This window comes from Patella vulgata, chromosome 4, assembly GCF_932274485.2.
Source record: "Patella vulgata chromosome 4, xgPatVulg1.2, whole genome shotgun sequence".
NCBI lineage: Eukaryota > Metazoa > Mollusca > Gastropoda > Patellidae > Patella > Patella vulgata.
The window spans coordinates 58,049,435-58,073,810 of NC_065882.2; the positions used below are offsets into that span (position 1 = coordinate 58,049,435).

The 24,376-nt window shown below is 37.0% G+C and overlaps 1 protein-coding gene across 1 annotated transcript in view; it reads right to left on the minus strand.

Moving 5' to 3' along the window:
* The window catches only part of LOC126817822 (uncharacterized), a 37,041-nt gene extending 22,126 nt beyond the window's left edge, over positions 1–14,915 (minus strand). Inside the window, exon 1 of the mRNA XM_056100108.1 lies at positions 14,722–14,915. Coding sequence (XP_055956083.1) covers positions 14,722–14,845 — 124 coding nt within the window. The 5' untranslated portion in view covers positions 14,846–14,915. The remainder of the gene's footprint in view (positions 1–14,721) is intronic.
* Positions 14,916–24,376: the final 9,461 nt, after the last annotated feature.

A 24,376-nucleotide genomic window follows, 5' to 3' on the forward strand; every position in this document is an offset into this window, starting at 1 on the left:
TAGGAGGGTGTGGCGTCGTCGAAACGAGCGCTTCCAAGACGTTAACGTCATCAGACATGATCGATTTGGGGGTGGTTCTGTTATGGTGTGGGGAGGCATCACTGTTGCTGGAAGAACGGCTTTACATGTTGTTGCAGGGCGTGTTACAGGCCAGTACTACCGGGACAACATCTTGGCAGTCCATGTTGTGCCGTTCGCACGACGTCATGGCCGCCGTTTCATCTTCCAGGATGACAACGCAAGATGTCACAGGGCCAGGATCGTTACAGGTTACCTCCAACAACAGAACATCACCACATTACCTTGGCCAGCACTGAGTCCCGACCTCTCCCCCATCGAGCATGTCTGGGACATGCTTGGACAGAGGTTACGTCAACGTCAACAACGTCCTGCCAATGTCCAAGAACTTGCTGCTGCGTTGCAACAGGAATGGGACAATCTGGACCAAAATGACCTTAGACGTCTCATTAGGAGTATGCCACGTCGGATCAATGCTTGTTTGGCAAACAGAGGAGGATTTACCCGTTACTGACTTGGTTGTGATGCTGTGGTAACTTTGCTGTTTGACCCCGGGTATCATTTTACCCTTATAATGGTCAGTCTGTGCCTTACTTAGTCTAACGATCATTTGGAATAAATCGATGAATGTGAACTTCATTTCATTTTTGTCATTTGTTTCTTCGTCAGTTTCATTAGGTGACTTTAATAACACTTAAAAATCAAATATCCCCTACTTTTTTTGAATAGTATATCACTGTCTGTAAAATTCTGAATAGATCGGAAACCTTATTTCGTTTACATTCATTTTGTGTCTCATTTTTAGTTAAGTGCAGACGAGTCCCGATTTGTATTTCGAGCCTCTTATTATCAACCAATCAGCGTCTAGCAGGTTTTCTCCGTGCTTCTAGCTGTCATGTCGCCATTGTTGTCAACAATCTTTTCAGTCCGTCTTTAACTGTCAAAATGTTGTCTTATATTAATTGACTAGCTTTAGTCATTGCAAGGGCGAGATAGATCCACTCTCCAGGTACTATTTTAGATCAATTGTATTGCGTGTTATTCAGTGTTCTTAGAATTATGTGTCAGTTTCAACACTGGAGTCTGACCTTCTATCCGTATATATATGCATACACCATGTCCAACCAGACAATATATAATCAATTGTATTGCGTGTTATTCAGTGTTCTTAGAATTATGTGTCAGTTTAAACGAGTGACCATACAGTGTGTTCGTCCCATATGTTTAAACCTGCCAGGACATTGTTGGAAATGGTTGTTTACATTTTGATGTTATTTCAGACTTACAAAATACAGAAATGACTTTTAGGGATTAATGTTCAATCGGATAATCAATCAATGCCTCTGAAATAATGACTTTTCTGTGTATTTACCAAAGTTGTCATTTGTTATTTGTTTACATTTGTCATGTATTATAAGATCCATGCTTTTGTTAGATGTCATGCAGCCACTTGTCAGTGGATTGGCGTTCTAGTCTAGGCCTTCAAAGGAACATTAATTGTCATATTTCGTCTTAGTCTAATCCTTTAAAGGGACAATAACACTCTTGCTGGCTTGAAAGCTCCAGAAAATAAATAATCTCTCTATCTAAGTACTAGATGTTTAAGTGTCCTACCTGTTGTGTAAATTATCCATTACATCCTATTTTACTTGTCAAGAGGGTTCGAAAATATTTTTAAATCGAAGTTTCATTTGAAAAGGTTTACGTTAGACGTTTCAAACCATTATGTTGAATTTTTCAAAATTTTTAAATAAGGTGTGTTAAGATGAAATTTGTATCATCAATTGATTGAAATATTCTAAAATAGTACAATTTGTTGACCAGAATAAAGATTGGGACATATTATTCAATTACAACAAGAGTGGTATTGAGCCTTTAAAGGGACATTTATGTCATAAATTGTCACAATTAGTTCTAGTCCTTATTGTCCTTAACTTTTGTCTTTTCAGAATGAACGATCCGTTATATATGAATGATATGATTGACTATATGAATAAATGTCTGAAATGTCTCTGAAGTCTAAATATAGGCCTACAGTCGACGTCTCGGCAAAGTTCAAACTCTTTGTGTTACCTGGCGTGGTGGTTAATATGACAGAGCCAGTCATTAATAACATCAATACTACAGGAATGGATACTCCATTGCCAAATGACACTCCATTTCCAAACTCAGACTCTGATTCACAAGAAGAAAGCTCGTCAAAGCTCAATGCTGCTCATCAACATAGAAAACAGTTACGTGGAAAGTTTACACGTTCAATCACACGGATTCAAACCTACATCAGAAAAGGTGAAGGAGACGCCAGAAAATTAAAGAGAGAGCTCAAAGAAATTAGGAAAGACTATGAAAAATGTTCCTTTGCTAATGGCGAAATTATAGAATATTGTGATGAATTCGAGAAAGGAAGATTAAAACAGTGGGAGGAAGACCTCACGAATGACTTTTATGCTAAAGAAAAGAAGAAATCTCAATAGCCGATGTTCTTCTTAGATTGGAATCGAATTGCGATATTCCAGCTCTCAAAATCAACATACATGATAAGCCACATCTTACAGATGAAGTCAGGATGGGACAACTTAAGAGTCATCTGTCAGCGGGAGTCAACAAAAAGTTTGTCAGGTTTGGGATCGTCCAGAAGTATGTACGCGACTGCTTTAAAGACTTTGAAAGCTGAATATGGTTCACCTAGTCGAATAGCCAGAGCATACGTAACCAAGCTCACCAATGGTCAAAAGATAACTGAGAAAAATGCCCTGAAAGAACTTTCAATTGATGTAATCAATGCTATTGCCAGTCTAACTCAGCTGAATTATTTGTCTGATATCAATATCAATGACAATCTCAGGAAAATTGTTGAACGAATGCCAAACTACATGATTGATCAGTGGAAGACTAAAGTTGCTTTAATCAGAACATCAGGTGAAACTCTGTCAGTCATGCACATAGACACATTTCTTAGATCCAAAGTTAGAGCCGAATTCGATCCTGATTTTGGTGATGTCAAGAAAACTAATGCCGTCAGCAAGCCTGCATACTTACCATATAAGCGATCTGTCAATGCAGCACCCAGTCATACTCAAAATGGTCAAAGATCATCATCCAAGAATTGTTCTTTTTCAAGTTTTTGTCAAAAGGAACATTATCTGTCACAGTGTGAGAGGTTCAGAAATTTAGATAATAAAGCTAAATTCACGCATGTCACGTCAGAACACTTATATTTCTCTTGTCTTTCTAGAGGACACAATATCTTTAAGTGCCGAAACAAACAAAGATGTAATGAAAATGGTTGTCAACGATACCATCACAAACTCTTACACTCAGATACTCCAGTCAGCAGTGTGTTAGACAAACGTGCAATGTTACCAGTTGTTCGAATCAGGTTTAAAGCGCCTAATGGAAGAACTTTGTATGGCAATGCATTTATAGACAGAGGTGCCGGTACAACCGTCATAAGAAAAGCCTTAGCCAAAGCCTTGGGTCTCCAAGGGGAGATCGAATCTGTTGACATTTCTGTCGTTAGGGGGAGACAACTCTCTCAGAAGTATAGTCGTCATAAGAAAAGCCTTCGCCAAAGCCTTGGGTCTCCAAGGGGAGATCGAATCTATTGACATTTCTGTCGTTGGGGGGAGACAACTCTCTCAGAAGTATAGTCGTCGGGTAAACTTTAAAGTATCTGCACTAAATGGTGTTGAGGAATTCAACATTCAAGCACACGAGATGATTACACCATAATGGATGTCCCAGCACTTGATAAGCAATGGCTCAAGTCTTTTAATTATTTAACAGACATAACCTTCAGTCAGGAAGAAGGCCCTGTAGATCTCATCCTTGGAGTACAGTATACACACCTTCATGCGGATTCAGAATATCGCCAGGGACTACCATATGAACCTTTAGCCAAATATTCTCTAATAGGATGGTATGTCATTGGTTCCGATAAAAAACAATGTTCAGTCAACACTACATTGTATATGCCAGTTCCAAGAGTCAATAAACTTGGAAAAGTTCTATGAATTTGAAACGATGGGAATTCGTGCAGCCAATTGTGAATGTCCGAAGATACAGATTTCCAGACAAGATCAGAAAGCAATGGACATCTTCGAATCAACATGTCAGAAAAGTGGTGACAGATATCAGATAGGACTTCCATGGAAATCAGATGCTAATTTACTGCCTGACAATTACAGTCTTGCCGAAAAACGACTATTGTCATTAGAAAGCAGCCTTTCGAAAGACCCTGCCAAGTCAGAACTTTATTGTCAAGTCATGAAAGATTATATTACAAATGAATGGGCTGTCAAACTAAGTCTAGAAGAAATTAGTCAACCGATTAAGCCTGTTTACTATTTGCCCCACTTTGGAGTCTACCGTCCGGATAAAGCCAGTACACCTCTTCGAATTGTGTTCGACCCAGCTTGTCACTTCCAGGGTACGTCTTTGAACCAGTTCTTACTGAAAGGTCCATGTCTCATTGGTAATCTCTTTGGAGTCCTTTTTCGGTTCAGAGAAGAACCAGTAGCGATAGGTGGAGATATCTCAAAAATGTTTCTTCAAGTTCGTCTAAGGGAAGAAGACAGCCATGTTCATCGGTTCTTATGGAGAAATATGGATACAACCAGAGATCCTGATATCTATCGTCTCTTGAGGGTCACATTTGGAGATAAGTCGTCGCCTGATATGGCCTCTTACATCATGAACAAGATTGCCAGGGTCCATCAAAACGAGTATCCTGAAGCTGCCGCAATTCTTCAAAGAGACCTATATATGAATGATCTCGATAAACTCTTAGAAACCGGAAAGTTTAAGATTAAGGAATGGTATTGTTCAGCCAGTTCAGTCAAATCTAGTCAGTCAGTCAACGAAGTCAGTCTGGATGGTGAAGATGATCTTAAAACACGCCTGGAATCCTGTCATGGATATACTAAAGTTCACAGTCAAGTCAGTCAACGTCTCAGTATTTACCAAGAGAATCGTCCTGTCAAAAATGTCAAGTCTATTTGATCCTTTGGGATTAGCCTCTCCAATAACCATTAAAATGTGCATGGCTATGCAGGAGAATTGGAGACATAAGGAGTTACAGTGGGATGATCATCTTTCTAGCGACTTCCATGAACTACATGTATGGTCAATTTTGTTTGATGAAATGTTTCGTTTGAACAACTTGTCTTATCCTAGATGCCTAAAACCAGTCAACGCTTATGGTCAGCCTGAATTGCACACGTTCTGCGATGCTAGTTTGAAAGCAATTGGAGCCATGATTTATATAGTATGGACAACGTCTAATGGTCGAGAAGTCCAGCTCGTAACGTCTAAGGCCAAAGTACATGTATCACCTTTACGTCAGTCTACAATTCCAAGACTGGAATTGATGGCAGTTCTAGTCGGTTCTCGTCTTACCAAAACAGTCATAGATGAATTACGTACTAAGCTAGTTCTGGTCAACATTTGGTCAGATTCACACATCGTCTTAAACTGGATACAGTCAGAGTCTATCAACATGAAACCTTTTGTTGGTGTCAGGGTCACAGAAATCCAGTCATTGTGGGAATTGTGACAGTTCAAGTATTTGCCCACAGATCTTAATCCTGCCGATGATCTTAGTCGTGGTCTTCATCAAAACAACCTATAATCAATCCAGTCAAATATTCCAGCTATTCTAAATTACTTAGAATAACGTCATATGTCTACAGATTCATTAATAATTTAAAAGCATTGGTCAATTCTCGTTGATCAAAGTCTACTACGCCAGAGTCTTGTCAGTCAATGTCTAAGCAGTCAGACTCAGTTGCAGAATCAAGTCAGTTTTTCAACTACCTCAACGGTCCTTTAACGCCTAAGGAAACAAACAAATCTGAAGATTATTGGATACGAATAGTTCAAACTTCTCTCGTCAACTGGGAATACAACCTTAGAGATTTATGGATGGCCCCAGACCATTATCTCAGATAATGGGTCAAACTTTACAGGAGCTGAGAAAGAATTCTCGAAGGAAGACAAAATATTGAAGAATTCGTCGTAGTTCATAAAATCATTTGGAAATTCATAACCCCTCTTAGTCCACATCAGGGAGGCTTTTTTGAACGTCTTATTAAACATGCATTATGCAAGAGCAAAATCTGCTTATTACAAAGTCTTTCTTTAGGCCTGAAATGTTATCTTAAATTGTGACTCGCCGCATCAATATGAGTCGGAATGTGGGAAAATTAATTTTGCAACTGAGAGCTCGCCCTTTTCCATTCTCGAACATTAAACAGTCGCCCATGCCCGATGAATTAATAAATTAAATTCTCGTAATGCAATTATATCCACTGTAAATAGCGTTTGTTTACAGCTATCTATACACTGGCATCGTAACCGTGCCTAGTACCATCTCTTTTAATTAGAACTCGGCTGTCAAAACAGATCAATCAGCACCCAATTAATTAAGCTGTAAACAATTATAGTCAAACCATATTAATACGGGTTTTTGATCATTAGTACTTTCTCTTTTAATTATTATTATAATCTTTTATCAAATTTATGAGAGTTTTTAGCATACTGTTGTCTTTTGAAAAAGGTTCTCTTTTCTTATACTTGACAGCATAAGGTGTTGAATACCGTCGTTTCATTGGTATACCCTACCCTGCAAGGTGTGACCATAACTGATGGGTGACCATAAAATCATCGAATATGTAAAATGATAAATATTCGTTGCATCGACCCAAAACCATGTTTTTCGTATTCAGCGCCCCCGAAAACCTCTAAAATGATATATTACACGAGTACCAAGTATAAGAACTCCAATAATTGCCATTTTGGTGGCCATTTTGAAAAAACAAGATGGAGGATACAGTCCAGTGGATCCCTGATGCTACAACCTTTGTGCCTAATAAAACATATAAAATGACATTGCACCAGCCGATTACAAATATACGGTGATAAAAAACAACAGAATTGTCATTTTGGTCGCAATTTTGTTAAAACAAAATGGTTGATATTGTCGGATTAATTTTACTACTACGATTATCATTTCGGTCGCCATTATGAAAAACAAAATGGCGGGTATTATCGGATTTACTCTTATACTGCAATTTTTTGATGTAGCACCCCCCAAAACCCATTCAATGACATTAATAAACACATAACTTATGAAAACTCGAAAATCTGTCATTTTGGCCTCCATTTTGAAAAAAAAGATGGCGGAAATTGTCGGATCAAATTTTTACTACAATTTTCGTCTTCAGCACCCCTTAAAACCTCTAGAAAACAATATTCAACGACAAAACAGCAAATAAATGGCTTGGTTGCTATGGGATTTTGTTTTGAAACATATCAAATCTTTAACTTGATTTTTCTCAAAACTTACTTTGGTGAGTTAGATGGCTTTAAGCAGTCACAACTCAGTCAATTTTTGCCCGATTCAAACATACTATACATCAAATTGAAGGTAATGAGTCGGAGAATGTGAAAATAACAATAACTCAATTTTCAAAATTTCCTCATTGTGACTCAGTATGCCATGGGGGGGTCACAATTATCAATTAGACATTAATTAACTTATCCAGACCATAATAAACTCTCGATGTCAAGGCTAGCCTTCGATGTTGGCTGGATTAGATTCCTATATGCCGCTAACGGCTATTGATAATTAAATCAGAAAAAGTGGATAATCGAGACTATGCTGTTTATATTAATGATTTTAGTAATGATGACCGAGACTATGCAAAAATTTCACCCGCTTCTTTCTCGGCTCATAGTGGATCAATTTGACTGAAATTTCCAGCAAATTACCTTTACACTATCTAGTTTTTAACTATTATAGCGAGAACTGCCATCTCTTTATCTTATCTCCCATAATGTATCTTTAAGCAAGTTAAAAAGAATCTACAAGTCATTATCGGTCAGCAAATCTTGTCATGGAATGAGATGTCAACAGTGTTTGCCGAAATCAAGAGTCGCATCAATAGTCGTCCTGTAGGATATTTGTCAGATGATCCAAATGATCCACAGCCACTAACTCCAAATCATTTCTTATTAGGTCGTGCAACTACAGATATTCCGTCCGGTCCTTTTGAAGAAACAAAAAACTTCAAAAAGCAATTTCTTTTTGTCCAGTCATTTTGGGAAACGATTCATAAGTGAATATATTCCCACGCTTATGTGACGGTCAAAGTGGTTGTCTAAAGGTCGCCAATTACAGAAGGATGACATTGTGTTATTAATTGATAATTCATGTGCTCGTGGAAAATGGAACTTGGCGCAAGTATTGGAAGTCTATCCAGGAAAAGATGGAATTGTTCGTAATGTTCTTGTGAAAACTAAAAACTCACAGTACAAGCGCTCTATTCAGAAATGTGTTTTAATACTGGAATCAGTCGACAAGTCATGTGTGCCCCCCGAGGGTTGTTCTGAATAGATCGGAAATCTTATTTCGTTAACATTCATTTTGTGTCTTATTTTTAATTAAGTGCCGACGAGTCCTGATTTGTATTTCGAGCCTTTTTTATCAACCAATCAGCGTCTAGCAGGTTTTCTCCGTGCTTCTAGCTGTCATGTTGCCATTGTTGTCAACAATCTTTTCAGTCCGTCTTTAACTGTCAAAATGTTGTACCTTATATTAATTGACTAGCTTTAGTCATTGCAAGGGCGAGATAGATCCACTCTCCAGGTAATATTTTAGATCAATTGTATAGCGTGTTATTCAGTGTTCTTAGAATTATGTGTCAGTTTCAACTAGTGACCATACAGTGTGTTCGTCCCACATGTTTCAACCTGCCAGGACATTGTTGGAAATGGTTGTTTACATTTCGATGTTATTTCAGCCTTACAAAATACAGAAATGACTTTTAGGGATTAATGTTCAATGCCTCTGAAATAATGACTTTTCTGTGTATTTACCAAAGTTGTCATTTGTTATTTGTTTACATTTGTCATGTATTATAAGATCCATGCTTTTGTTAGATGTCATGCAGCCACTTGTCAGTGGATTGGCATTCTATTCTAGGACTTTAAAGGAACAATAATTGTCATATTTCGTCTTAGTCTAATCCTTTAAAGGGACATTTATGTCATAAATTGTCACAATCAGTTCTAGTCCTTATTGTCCTTAACTTTTGTCTTTTCAGAATGAACGATCCAATATATATGAATGATATGATTGACTATATGAATAAATGTCTGAAATGTCTCTGAAGTCAAAATATAAGTCGTCATATGAATAAACGTCTACATGTCTAAAGTCTAAATATATGTCGTCATTAACGGAAGATCATTGAGCCCTTGAATAGCAACAACGCGAGTAGTCACAACACAATATAGCACTACAATACACACCACCAGTTGACAAGGATTGACGGTCCAATTCCCACGTGAATGGTCTAATCATAATCACCAAATTATTATCTTACATTTGTGATTGTATACTAGACATTTGTGATTGTATACTAAAAGTTAGCATGGGCCAAATAAATTCTAATGATTTTCTGAGTGATAATTACTTAATGAGGTGTTGGCCGTAATCAGATTTTAGTGTATTATAAATGTTTCATTACCAACTCTTGTTGACTGCCTGGACGATTATGCTGCTGTGGGTGTATGTTTCGTTGATTGGCAATCTATCTTATAATTTAATATAAACCCATGTCTTGCTATTTAGCATATTATTGGCGATTTTATATCTCTTTTATACAATCTATTTTGTTGGAAATGTACCAAATTCATTGTCTAATATTATTGAATATTATTATCTCCCTTTACTTAGTTGCAATTTCATATTTTTAAGTTATATTTTTAAAATTTATTAAAATAAAGCCTTAAAATAGATGGTATCTTTTAACAGTCCTACCTTGTTAAAGAATAATCCTATTAATCCTATAATTCACTATTGCCAGTTAAGAAATTGGCAAAAATATCATTTTCATCTTCAAAATCAAATGTTTGAAGACAACTACTCCATGGTGGAGAATTGAAAACAGGGGAGGTAATTGTGTTGTTATTTCTGGTGTAAATGAGTTTTAAGTGTGAGAATGACACCTATGATCGTATAGTGAGTTGACAACCTATTGAGCAAAAGACATAGAAATAATTATGTTTTGACTTTCTAAGAAAAATATGAAATTGTAACTTTAAATAGCTGAATTTGAATATATAGCATGCAATTATAATTTATATGCATATCCTATGAATTATTAAACATACAACTAGAATATACTTGTACATGTATATGTCAACTTTATCATAAATCACATTGTATCCATCTATTAAATAATGTTGAATTTATAATGTTGACAGTGTGTTCTTTGTTTACATAAACATACATTATGCAAGACCCAAATCTGCGTATTGCAGATCTTTCTTTAGGTCTGAAATGCTATCTAAATTATTTATTAGACATTAATTAAGTTACCAAAACCAAAATCAGCCCTCGATGCCATCCTATGTGTCGGATTTTAACTGGATTTGAATCCGATCTGCTGCTCAACGCTCATTGATGATTAAATTCAAAAATGGATAATCGAGACTTTGTTTTTTATCGTACCGTCTTTAGTAATGATGATCGAGGCTAGGCTTAAAATTCAAACACTAAATATTTTGGTTCAGAGTGGAGCAACTTGACTGAAATTTTCAACATATTCTATTTACATTATCTATTTTGTTTTTATTTTTAAATTATAGCGAGAATAGTCAGCTCTTTAACTAATCTCCCATAATGCCTCTTTAAGGCGCTATAGTTTATAATTTTGCATTACCTGGGAATGGATTCTCAGAACCAATGCCATCCTTTCGAGACGATCATGCGAACAGATGTTCCCACTGGGATGTACGTCTGCAGGGTTGAAACGAAGCTTTAGTTATTACACCAAAATCTTGAGAAATGCACTTTAATCGTACAGTCTTTAGATGCTTTCGTATAATGAAAAGTCACAGACTAGACAACTAGACTTGTCTTATGAACAGATACAGCAGCAAATAAAGCAGTTAAAGAACAGTATAGCTTTAAGCTAATACACAGAACAGATCACAGAACGGCTTGAAATGGGACATTTACCTGTAAATATGTTTTAATGCATAATAAAACTTGATAGTTTTGTTCCGTTTGTTTAAAGAGAGAGGGAGCCGAACATAGCACAAATACTTTTTAGCTAGGGGAAAACCTAACATGGCCCAAGCCAAGATTATGGCCTTTTAAAACGGTTATGGGGTCATGGTCAAATGTCAAACCAAAATTTACAATGAGTATTTATTTCCACTTTCTTTTCTTTGTATGGAATGGGGTGGGGTGATAAATATATATTCATATTCAACAAATAAGTGTTTACAGATTTAGTTTCAGATTTAGATCCCATGGTTTGGACGGTGGTACTTTTTACCGCCGACCAAATGCTTTTTACCGCCGACCGTCGTGTAATTACCGCCGACCAAAAACTTTTTACCGCCGACCGCATTGTAATGACTTTCGACCGTATTATAATTACCGCCGACCAAATGCTTAATGATTCCTTGTTACCGCCGACTATTTTACGGTTGTTTTTTTTTTATAAAAAAGAATACAAGAATGTTATTTTTTATTTGAGCTGTAATCACGTACAACTGTCGAAAAACATTCATATATATTTTAAAGAATATGGAAGGACAAACTACAATTTAGATATTGAAGGGCAAATAAACAAATATCAAGATTGTTTCAGCTACTGGTTATAAATAAATAACATTTTAGGCCTATCTTCTATTAGTGCGAGGATTAGGGTTGTCGACCATATTTATATATAATAAAATCTATATTTTTATCAAACTCTGTGTATTTAACCAAATCTATTTATTTGTCACTAATAATTTAATTATTCTTTAAATGGCATTTAGTAATTGGAACATAATCAAATAACACACTATTTATGGATAACAATTACTGTGGTTTATTTCACTGCACGTTTCAACAAGATTTCACAAGTCTGTATGGGATAAATAAAACACAACTAATTTCTTTATTATTATGAATGGTCTGTTTTCAGCCTCACCTAAAACGAAAGAAAAAACAGTTATTACAAATATATACTATACTATACATAGAATTTTTCAGATTTTATTGAGTCCGAAACGTCGCCAGTCCGAGTCCGAAAAGTCGCCTGACCGAGTCCGAAACGTCACCTACCCGAGTCCGAAATGTCGAGGAGTCCGAAATGACGCGGGACCGAAATGACATGTAATCTATCGTCTGAACCCAGCCGAAAATAAAAAATGTGTGAGCCTCAAGTGATCTGTAGTTCTCCATAGCCTCTTGAGAATACAAACCTGAAAATATTAAAAATATAGTTTTAAAAAAGAAATGTAAATAGTTTTATAAACAGCGTATAAATTAAAATCAATAAAGCTGCATGAAACGTGACATGAAAAAGAAATAGATAATCCTAATTCAAATGTAAATTTAAAATGACGAAATACTTTGAACTGCTTTTTAAAAAAATGTATGTCAACATACTATTCATACAGTTATCAAATATCTAGTCCCTCACTACATTAACAGTGACCAATATCTAAATAATAATATAGCTTTTATTTAAATTATTTTTGTGAGTAGGCCTAGTCTCGACTATTTAGGCGTCTACCTACAGGCTTTAAATAAAACAATACTAACAAAATGAACTAGCTTTGCCACAAACACGTCCTATGTGAAGTAAAAAACTGTTTCTAAATAAATAGGCCTATATAAATATTCAACAGGTAAACTTACGTGGACTTTTGTCTTTTGATGAGATATGCGTACACGTCTTTATATTCTATTTCGGGCCATTGTTTGGGGTCGTTCAACCACTTGTCAGCCGCGATCTTGTAAGGACATATTGCCAGCTCAGCAAGGTTTAATTTCGTGCTGTCACGACTTTTAGCCTCTGCCCTGGGGACAACCCCTCTTCATAATTATACGACATCTTCCGACCAACAATACGATATTTCCATAACAATGAATAAATATTACATAAATACGTCACACTTTCGGGTCATTAGAATTTTACCCCCAAACATCACGCCGACTAGGGAGAATAGTGATCATTATATTATTTGAACGGTTTTTAAAATCAGATAATTATTGTGACCTCTACAAGCTAAATGCGATTTTTTGTACAATCGGGGGCCATAATCCACGAAGTTACGGTCCGATATCCGCCAATATCGACAGGAACCGATATCTGTGGGTTATGAATATGATGCATTTTAAGTTCCATCCAATATAAAACATGTCATTAATAACGGCTAATAATTATCCAACTTCCAAGGATAAATCGGACTTCGTTTTGGTACCAAAATATTCTCTATTCGGTGAACTAGGACCCACAGACTAAAAACGTGATTTTTGCGTATAATCTGGGGTCATAATCCATGAAGTTACGATTATCAAAAGGAACCTATGCTATATTTTAAGTTTCGTCAACATAGGTCCATAGCATCCCAAACTTAGGCTGCCTATCTACAGCTAGCTCCGGCTGGGAAGTATGACGTAGATGGGTCGCTGCGTGCAGTATGAGGTCCATAGGATAAAAATTGTGACTTTTAGAGGGTCCACAAAGAAAATGTGAACACACGGACGGGCGACGACACAATACGTCCACATGAAATTTTCGGCGTATAAAAATGCACCGAGAGGTTGGAAATAGTCAAATAGGGACGTCTTGACAATCTACTTTCAACTGCTTTTCTGCCGTTTTAAAAACAAGCCAACAGTGAGGCTGATGTCCCCCGCCAAAATACCAAAATAAATAGATGACACATTAATTTATCGCACATTTATTTTTTTTAAAGTATCAAGCAATCAAACTGATTATCAACTATACACTTAAGTTTCATCACTCTCTATCAAAGGCATTGACCTAATCAACACATACACCAAGTTTGAACATTCTAGCTCAATTAGGAAGAGAGTTATCGTGCCCCAAAGTATCAACCAATCAAATTGCTTATCTCTGCTTACCCTAAGCGGAAAATGCTCATCTAATCAAATTGCTTATCTCTGCTTACCCTAAGCGGAAAATGCTCATCTTCGAACTCCATCAAGGCATTGACCTAATCAACACATACACCAAGTTTGAACATTCTAGCTCAATTAGGAAGAGAGTTATCGTGCCCAAAGTATCAACCAATCAAATTGCTTATCTCTGCTTACCCTAAGCGGAAAATGCTCATCTTCGAACTCCATCAAGGCATTGACCTAATAAACACATACACCAAGTTTGAACATTCTAGCTCAATTAAAAGTTATCGTGTCCCAAAGCATCAACCAATCAAATTGCTTATCTCTGCTTACCCTAAGCGGAAAATGCTCATCTTCGAACTCCATCAAGGCATTGACCTAATCAACACATACACCAAGTTTGAACATTCTAGCCCAATTAGGAAGAGAGTTATCGTGTCCCAAAGCATCAACCAATCAAATTGCTTATCTCTGCTTACCCTAAGCGGAAAATGCTCATCTTCGAACTCCATCAAGGCATTGACCTAATAAACACATACACCAAGTTTGAACATTCTAGCTCAATTAGGAAGAGAGTTATTGTGTCCCAAAAAGTGTGACGGACAGACAGACAGACGGACAGACGGACAGACAGACAGACAGACGGACGGACGGACAGACAGACGAACCCATTTTAATAGTCCCCTGCTTTCTTCGAAAGGCGGGGGACAATAAAGCGTCGGTTAGTAAAGTGAAAGTGAAAGTGAAAAGTAAGTTAAAGTTACCTTCAAAGGAATTTTTCGCCGTTTTTTTTCCTTTAGTCAACGTTATCAGGTCATCTATCGGCGGTTTCTTCAAAATCGACTCAATTCCGCGTTTTTCAATTTCTGTCAACATTTCAAATGACATAAAATATCGAGATAGCTGGAGCCAAAACCTGGTGGAAAATTCCAGATCGAAGACGTCCTATCTCATTGACGTCATACAATCCGCTTTACCCATTCGGCACACCTCGGTTAAATCCGATATCCTTGGTTGATTCGTACCAGATGTTTGGCTGATTCGGGCCATGACAAGGCTCATTCGAGCCATTATTTGAATGACAAGAATATCTAAAATATGTTTGCATATATTTAATAATATGCCAAAAATAACCATAAATAGTGTAATCAGTGATTGATTACCTCAATAACAATGAGCTAAATCACGGAAAAGATGCTTCAAGAAATGTAATTGGCCATGCCTCAATACGCAATATTACGATACACTATCCAGTGATAACCCAATATCAAATAGCTGCATACCAGTATAATTACTGCAAAGAATAACCCCATACCAAACATCTGCATATCACTACAATTACCGCAACGAAAAATAAAGTATCATCAAATAGGGGCATATTATCAGTATATTTACTGCAACATATCTGTAATATAATTTGCAATGAATAAAGTTGACATAAGGAAAGACAATTTTTCTTCATATAATGTTTTTTGCAAGTAAAATATATTTTATTCATACATACACATACAAACAATATCAAAGGAATTCAAATTAAAGATACATTATGTAAGATTTAGATAAAGAACTAGTCATTCTTGCTATAATAGTTCGAAAATAGATCATGTAAAATAAATAATTTGGAAATTTCATTCAAATTACTCTATTGCGAGCGAAGATATTAGCCTTTGAAGGCTTGACAAGACGTGTGCAATAATTTCAACCATCGTACTGGATGTTCAAAGCAAAGTCCCGCTCCTCCATTTTTAGCTTAAATCAAAATATGGCTGAACTGTTCTAATCTATTTAATATCGGAGATATCCGATGCTATTGAGAGTTGATTATGGCCTCGATAAGTTAATTTAGATTCCTTAAAGAAAGCCTACATTATGGGAGATTGTAATAGAGAGTTGGCCATTCTTGCTATAACAGTTCAAAAATAGATGATGAAAGAAGAATATATTGAAAATGTCAGTCAAATTACTTTATTCTGAACAATGTTATCACCATTGTAATTTTTGACTATAGGAGTCAACTCTCTCTTCACCGTCTCCGAGAATGCCCGATCGTTTGATTGACAGGCGTTAACTCCACCTATATAATCTCGATTATCAAGTAACGTTTTCAATGGCTACGGTACCGTTAGCCTATTCGGTTTGAGACGGGGTTGCAATTCAATGCGTATCACATTTATTTTTACTACAAATTAAAAATAAGACTTTTAATATATAGATAAGAAGCGAAAGTTTGAAAGAAATGGATCAAATCAATGAGGCATAATTATAACCGACTTCTTGTTAACGTGCGTGTACTCTTGTACTGTAACTGGTAGGCCTGCGTAGCTCCCGAAGCAGACAAATAGGAAACAGTGATCCAATGGGGCTGCAATTCAATTTGGGGGATGTTAGCTGCCATGTTTATCAATTTCCATATTTTTTTCTGTAAACGCAAGTGACAAAAAAGCATATAATACCCACATCCAAACTCACATTTTAACCACAACTAAACATAATATCAAGGCCGTATGGAACTTTCAATCAAATTGACTGACATGCGCCCTCGCTCAACAGCGGCCTCGCTTCGTACACTCTATCATTTAGCCTCGATCTAAATATTTCCGAAGTATGACGTCAACGTAACGGTTAATCTCCGCTTATGACGCCATTTAAAAATTTAATCAATCAATGAAATCCTGTTTAAATCCAAGTTGAATCAAAGCCATCCGTGGGTCTACAGAGTTGATTTTGTGCTTGTTGTGTAAATAAAGATCTAATTGTGGTGATCTGAAGTGCATGTTCATAGCCCGATCCGCGTCCTCAGTTTAGACGACCTAGTTTTCTTATTTAGTAATTAGTAATTATTTACTTTAATTGTACATCTTTTTAAGAACTTTAACTTTGTAATATGTAGCCCATATTGTTATTCATATTTATATTGTCATGCAATTTCGTAACTCCATCCTTAAGCAGTGGACACATTAGCCGAATCGTTCGGCCGAATCAATCGGGGCCGAATTTTATTCGGCCGAATGGGTGGACACACTAGCCGAATGCTTCGCCCGATTCAACCTGTCGATTGCATCACCTTTCACGTCACATGATTAAAGACCACACAAGATTAAAAATCTTAATTGAATGTACTTATAGCCAATGGTTACTATATCCGTTTTACGGCAAGTTCAAACAAATCTGATTAAAATTAATTCAGCTATTGAGGTTTAAGTATCCGAAAGCCAAAAACGGTTTTCAAATTTTCAATTACAACCTTAATCCGGTTGATTGGCTGGTGACATCACAGGCACTACACATACTATATACATTATCTATACAATACACACCACCAGTTGACAAGTGTGTATGTGTCCAATTAACATGTGACTGGCATAATCATAATCACCGAATTATCATCTTGCGTTGTTATAGATTAGACATTTGTGATTGGGAATATTTTAGAGTGAATTTAAAATGCTGTATCATGCCGTAGATCCATTTAAGGTGCCTTTGTTTAAATAAGCCCCGTGACAACTAAAGACGACCTAAGCAATTAGCGCATTTACCGGTAATTTGGATAACCCCGTAATACTTGATATCCCAAACTGTTCTCTATAAGTACAGAAATACAAATGGTGCCAGTCAATTGTCGATATATTCATTATTAGCTATATATAATAATAATAACCATTTCTATACACAAAGAACAACTTTTATCGTAACTCCATTTGAAATTCACAGCGAATATGGAATTTTCCGATGACCATGCATAGATCGCCCTCATTTCTCAGCCAATCAACGCTGGGAATCTTATTGTCATGTACGGTTCCATGCACCACGGGCGTAGTAACTGGGGTTAAACTTTAGCGCGAAATTTGCATGGGATTCATGGACATGAATATCAAATACACTTGATCATACGCAGGGTTCCTGATGCCGTTTGGTGAGTGATTAAACTGTCAATGCAATTGTAAAATACTTTTATTATAAAGAAGATAACCTAATCGTATTACAAAAGTTTATCCCTCGAATAATTTATATTCAGATTTCATATCAAGTCAATTAAATGTTTAAACGCCAGTCAACAAATAATACGAGGCTACTTGATTACAAAAACACCGGTGAGCAATAATTATTGGGTAAATAATAATTATAAACAACTGTTGAGTAAAACTTAATTATCTTATACAATTAATATGTGTGTGCACGATTCTACCATTAGTCCATTCGTGGGTACTACGCATACGTTCCACCTAGAGTGATGTCTTTGATCTGGCCGGTGTAAAAAAGATAATTACCTAATCAGCATTCTTAATCCCACTAACAATCACTGCTAACACCGAGATGTAAATTAATTTATGACCCCAAGTCTGTATAACTTTAGTCGGATTGATTAATTAATGATAGAAAATATTAACGACACTACTTGCCATAATACACAAAGATAGTTAGATGAGCCCTCTCAATCTATCTGTTATTCCATTTAGATGGTTACCAACAAAATTTATTTGTACTGTTAATTCTAACGTATATTGAGATATATTTTCGTATTTCATTTTTACGGTCTATTTCAGAGTAATGAAGTCAAATCCACCGTACGATGATAACGGATCGCTTTTACAAATCGCTTTTCAATCATGTTTGACTATTATGATACATTTTGCTTGACCACATCTTTTTACTCCTGCACCCTTTTACTCGGGGAAATTAGAACCACAATACTCTTTTGACGAAAATGTATCTCGAATCGATTGGACTGCACACGATGTTAGAGGGTATTAAAATTGCTGTCGTGAGAAACAAATTCTAAATTGGATCTTAAATTAAAATGAATTACAAAACAAATTATTCCGTAGTCAATTGTTTTATTTAATTAAGGGGATTAAGGAATCGGTCAGGCGTTAATGAATACACAGGCCGGCTGTATATAGGTAATTAAGGAATAAACATTCTGAATATGCATTCGGTCACTGTGACGTCACTGGCGTCTGAGGGGATTAAGAGTGTTTTCGATAATTGGTAAAGTCGTTTTTACGGGAGATCTATTTTTACGACTTTGAGTGGAGATAACTGAATTAATTTCAATCAGATTGGTGTGAACTTGCCGTAAAGTTGATATAGTAACCATTGGCTACACGTATCGTAAAGTTCCCAAACCAATCTTATGTGCACTTTAAACATGGCGGCGTCTATGTCTTCAATCTATCACGTGAGTTCTCGATATGAGTGGTGATTGGCTAATGAATTCTACATTCGGCCGAATGCTTCGGAGAAGCGGACACACCAGGCGAATATAATTCGGCCGAATATATCAAACCTGTTTGATTCGGCCGAATCATTCGGCTAGTGTGTCCACCACATTACATGCATTGTCGTTGGCTCGCTGTCCATTGGTTGCACGTGCTGGCGATTGGCAAGACCAGTAGGTGTGTCTTAGACCACGTGGTTACGTCACGTGATTTTAGGTATATAGTACCTTGTTTGCCCGGAATCAGTAGTCGAGTCGTGATTAGTAGAGGTAAGATAGAAACCAGTTCTCCAATCGATTTCACTGACGAGTTTGACCCCGACTTATAGGGAGCGATTTAGAGAGCCCTTCTAGGAGCGAAACCGAGAGCCCGATAAGGAGCGTTATAGAGAGCCCGACAAAGAGCGTTTTAGAGAGTCCGACAAGGAGAGCGTTATAGAGAACTCTGTTAGGAGCGAGAGCTGACGAGTGTTGGACGGGAATGATTTATTTTTGTATTGGAAGAATAATAAAGAGAGTTGCTGATTAATCTGGTGTTAGTCTTTCTGATCCAGCTGCTTGGTTGGCTACTCCCACACCTCTACAGTAGTGAGCCCTCCACGGAACTAACGGATAGAGCCGGGCCCACTCTACCACTGTAATCCGCTATATCCAGAGATCCAGTTCACTACATAATTTATAATTTCTTTGACACCTGAAGCCTAACGAGGTAACGAGATACATGGCGGTAAATTTCAATTGCTTAACAACCCAATTTTATTAAAACATGCACATAAGTGGAATCACAAGGACAGTCTTTAATGAAATCGACACACAGCTGTTGGCACTTCAAGAATTTATGATAGCAGTGATGAAAGGAAATAGAGTTTGACTTCAGAAGCCATGTTGGAAGGGGATCTAGGCTACAGAAAGTTGACTTGCTCTTACCAATAATGGTCCTTACATGTTTTTCTGTCTGTAACTGGGACAAACTCAAACAAACGGCTTAGTACATGGTGTTCTTCAAAGGCCCGTAATCCACAGCTGGTGTTGTCAAGAGTTCGTCTGATATGTTACTGGGACAAACTCAAACAAACGGCTTAATACATGGTGTTCTTCAAAGGCCCTTAATCCACAGCTGGAGTTCGTCTGATATGACTGACTGAGCCATGAAAGCAGTCACTGAAACGTTCAGCTAGCACAACATCTGAACTGGACTGGTAATTTCGTTTGATTTTATCGATAACATTAACGAGATCTTTATAAACTGTTACAGAGAGGGATTTTTGTATAAAAGATGTTTTAGTATCTGAAATCAATTCAATGGCCTTTTTGGACTGTTTTTTCAATAGTTGTCTAGCTATCAACTTCAAGATCTGTTTTTACACACTGTTCTTTCTGTTTTTCGTCTGAGAATTCTTTCTGAGGGAATGACATCAGTATACTAGGGCTTTGGATCGTTGCCTTTACTTTTGTGGGACTTTAAAGGAGCAAATACATCAAGTGCGGACTCAATGACCCGAGAATACCGATGTAGTAGAGTTAGAGAAATGAAATGAAATGAAATGGGGTTTAACGTCCTACTGTTTTGCTCCGAACTGGGCTAATGAAGACGGGCATACGCCATACAGTGTGCTATGAGGGAAATTTTGCCCGGACAGCGGCACTACGGCCTACTCTTATATCGAATTCCAACTGTCAAGGGATCTTTTACGTGCACGCCAATGAGTACACGGGACCTCGGTTTTTCGTCACATCCGAACGACTAGACAGCTGTCCTTGTCAGCCCCTCCGTCCTGCATCACTGACAAGGGAGAACCACGCCGGAAAATCGGGATGAACTTTCTCGGCCAATGCAGGGATCGAACACCCGACCCCCGTAGAGTTAGAGGATCATCAGAATCAATACATTTCACGACGCTCAATGCCAATTAGACATGGCAAGGTTTGAAGGCGTTTGGAATTTTTTATTTATTTTGCTTAAACATTGATAGTTTATCCTATCATCTTGTAATTGTAATCCACCAGAATTTATTCTGTAGTGTTTTTTAACACAAAAATTCCATAAGATATTGGATATAGAAAAAAAAATAATTTTTTTTTCAAAACCGCCTTCGCAGTGTTTCGTTTGATTAGAGCTAATCCCACTACTCACTGCTGTAAAGAAAGCAAATTCTTGTTCCAAATTATGACTGGCCAATAGTCCGATTAGCAACCAATAGCTCTAACTATTGGACCAAATATGTTTACATAACGTTACGTCATGACCCACGATTTTATTATGGCCAATTAACCAGTACATAGCAGAATATTGCAGAAAAACTAATTGTGTGACAAACGAGGCTATCAATACGGATACAATGTAAACAATACACTTTCACCGTTTTTAATACCTTAAATCACTGTCCAAAGTTTTAGGATAGACCCCTGATTAAACGAAGGGCTGCCATGTTGCTATGCTTGGGGATAGATTTGATTGAACGGGAAGAATAGACACACGCGCTCAAAAGCGCAAGTATCAGAAGCTAATCGAGCAATGGCCAGAGCGGGATTTGTCGGGCCATTGCTTCAGGAATATGGCCCCCTATATGCCCGTGTATTACCATATTCCACAATATTTTCGACTTACGCGTAGGTGTCTTTCGCTATGGGAGGAAACCGGAGGATCTGGAGAAAACCCACGAGGTTGGACAGGCAACCCTATTCCCTGTCACGTTCAACCGGGGAATCGAAGGCTTCAATGGAAATAATGTCTTTCAATAAACTAAATCGCTTGAATTTCGCAGTTTTATCGTATGTTGGATCACAGAAACTGAGAATTGTCACAAACATATGATATATTTGTGACTCAAACGACTTATCTAGGCTGTAAATTGTTCCGAATTTTAAAAGTATTTAACAACTTTGAAACTAATGAACCAAATAGCCAATGTTCCGATGCCTCGAATTGAAATGTCTTCCCCATATACTGTTTCAAAAATACTTTGAAATTACCAAAGTGCCCCACTCCTTATTGGATAATGCCTATCCATTGTTTACTCAATTAAAACGATTTTTCCCAAGATAAAATATAATTTGTCTCCTTAAACTCCTCAGATTTAGATTGTTTTATTACCGTAAGCCTTCATTAAGGTCGGACTCGACGTTGCTTTTAACCTTCGGCTACATCCAAGTATTGGGGTTACTCGCTTTGGCATTGTTGTTGAGGTAATCAAAAGACGGCATAAATCTCACCATATGTGACCACGTTATTTCTGGTCTTATTAAATTAAGTCCAAGTAACTTCTATGTGATTTATTAAACATAGATAAATCAACAAATATTTACAAGAAAGAGAGAGATCCGATCTGTTCTAAATCATAGCTCACTCTCCGTTTGAAATACAATTCTACAAAATATATAACAGACAATTATGACACATTCACAATTAATCTTATAAAGTATTGCTTCTAAAGCGGTGGACACACTAGCCGAATGATTCGGCCGAATCAATCGGCGTCGAAATTCGCCTAGTGTGTCCACTGTCATTCGGCCGAATGATTCGCCCGAATCAAACAGGTTTGATATATTCGGCCGAATTATATTCGCCTGGTGTGTCCGCTTCACCGAAGCATTCGGCCGAATGTAGAATTCATTAGCCAATCACCACTCATATCGAGAAGTCACGTGATAGTTTGAAGACATAGACGCCGCCATGTTTAATCATGTGACGTGAAAGGTGGTGCAATCGACTGGTGAATCGGGCGAAGCATTCGGCTGTGTGTGTCCACCCATTCGGCCGAATGATTCGGCTAATGTGTCCACTGCTTTAGTTGAAATCTAAAACAATAGTTCGTTTTATAGAGAGTTTAGTTAATGACAAATACTTAAAGGAGCTAAATCGCTAATAATTGGGACCTAGAAATTGACACAAATGGGTCGCAATGCATATAATAATGTAATATGAATGTATATAAACTGATTTACATTCAATCGTTTCTGTTTTTACTGTAATTTCTAATCAGTTATGTTCGGCGAAATACGCCAGAAGTCTCAATTGAATGACAATCTTTAGCGTCTGGTTATTCCAGTCTACCCCGATGGTATTTATTGCGTATGCCCTCAAGATAAGAATATAGCGTCACCATTTTACATGACGTGTGGAATATTGTCTAGCCTTGTTCTTTGACTCCCTTGTTCCAAATGGCGCTGAAACGGATTGTGGTACACGATTCGTGTACCAATGGTAATATGTTTATTTTGTCTTGAATATTGGATATCAGAAACTAATCTTTTCCCATGTAAGATCACAAGACCAATGTTTATGTGTATTGGCAAATAATTCGTGTTTTCAATGTCGACGATTTTTGATCATATTCAGTTAGAGACTTAGCTACTTTAATCCCTCCATTGTTTAGACTGTAATGCTTCGTCTAAATTATATCTGACGTAATGGCCAATGGATGGTTTAATAAGGTTCTATAGCCCAGGGGCCGCTTGACATTAGAGAGTTTTATTCTATCTGTTTTTTTAGGACAATATGTCACTCATGCCAGTGTCTGTTCAATTCAACACGTATCTTACTGGAGAAATAATTAGGTAAATAAAATATATTTAGAATACATGTAACACTATCGTTAGTGATAACAGTAGACCAGTTTAGTAAATACAGCATTTATTTACAACGGGAACATATAACAGCTACAGTTACATACATACAACAACAATACGGTACTTAAACTATACAAGAACTAGTCTACGACAGGAACACATCTAACAATCTTGAATCAACCATTCCGCCCCTCTGCCAAGGCAGCGGCTGAACTCGGGGGGGGGGGGGGGGCTCTATTCCAAGTCTGACTTGCTGTCAGTAAACGTTGCTTATAAAGCCTCTGACAATTAGCTGAGGTGGACAGGAGTGATAATCAAATATGGTATTGTTTATTATCAATTATGGTGTTTGTAATTAAACTGCATATTTCTTTAAAAGTCATTGTCAGGTCAAGGTATATATGATACATTCTCTTTGAAGTTCAGTCTAGTGTTACACGCAGATCATGTGTAGCTTGTTAAAGAACATCTTGAATAAACTAGATGTTTATTAAGAACGTGTCTTCACAGAAGTTGTCGAGAGTTTAAACGTCAACTTCAGTTAAAGATCAGATTGTCACACCAGGTTATAATAACGAACATAATATAAACGTCAACTTCAGGTATAAATCACTCTGTTACATACATTACTT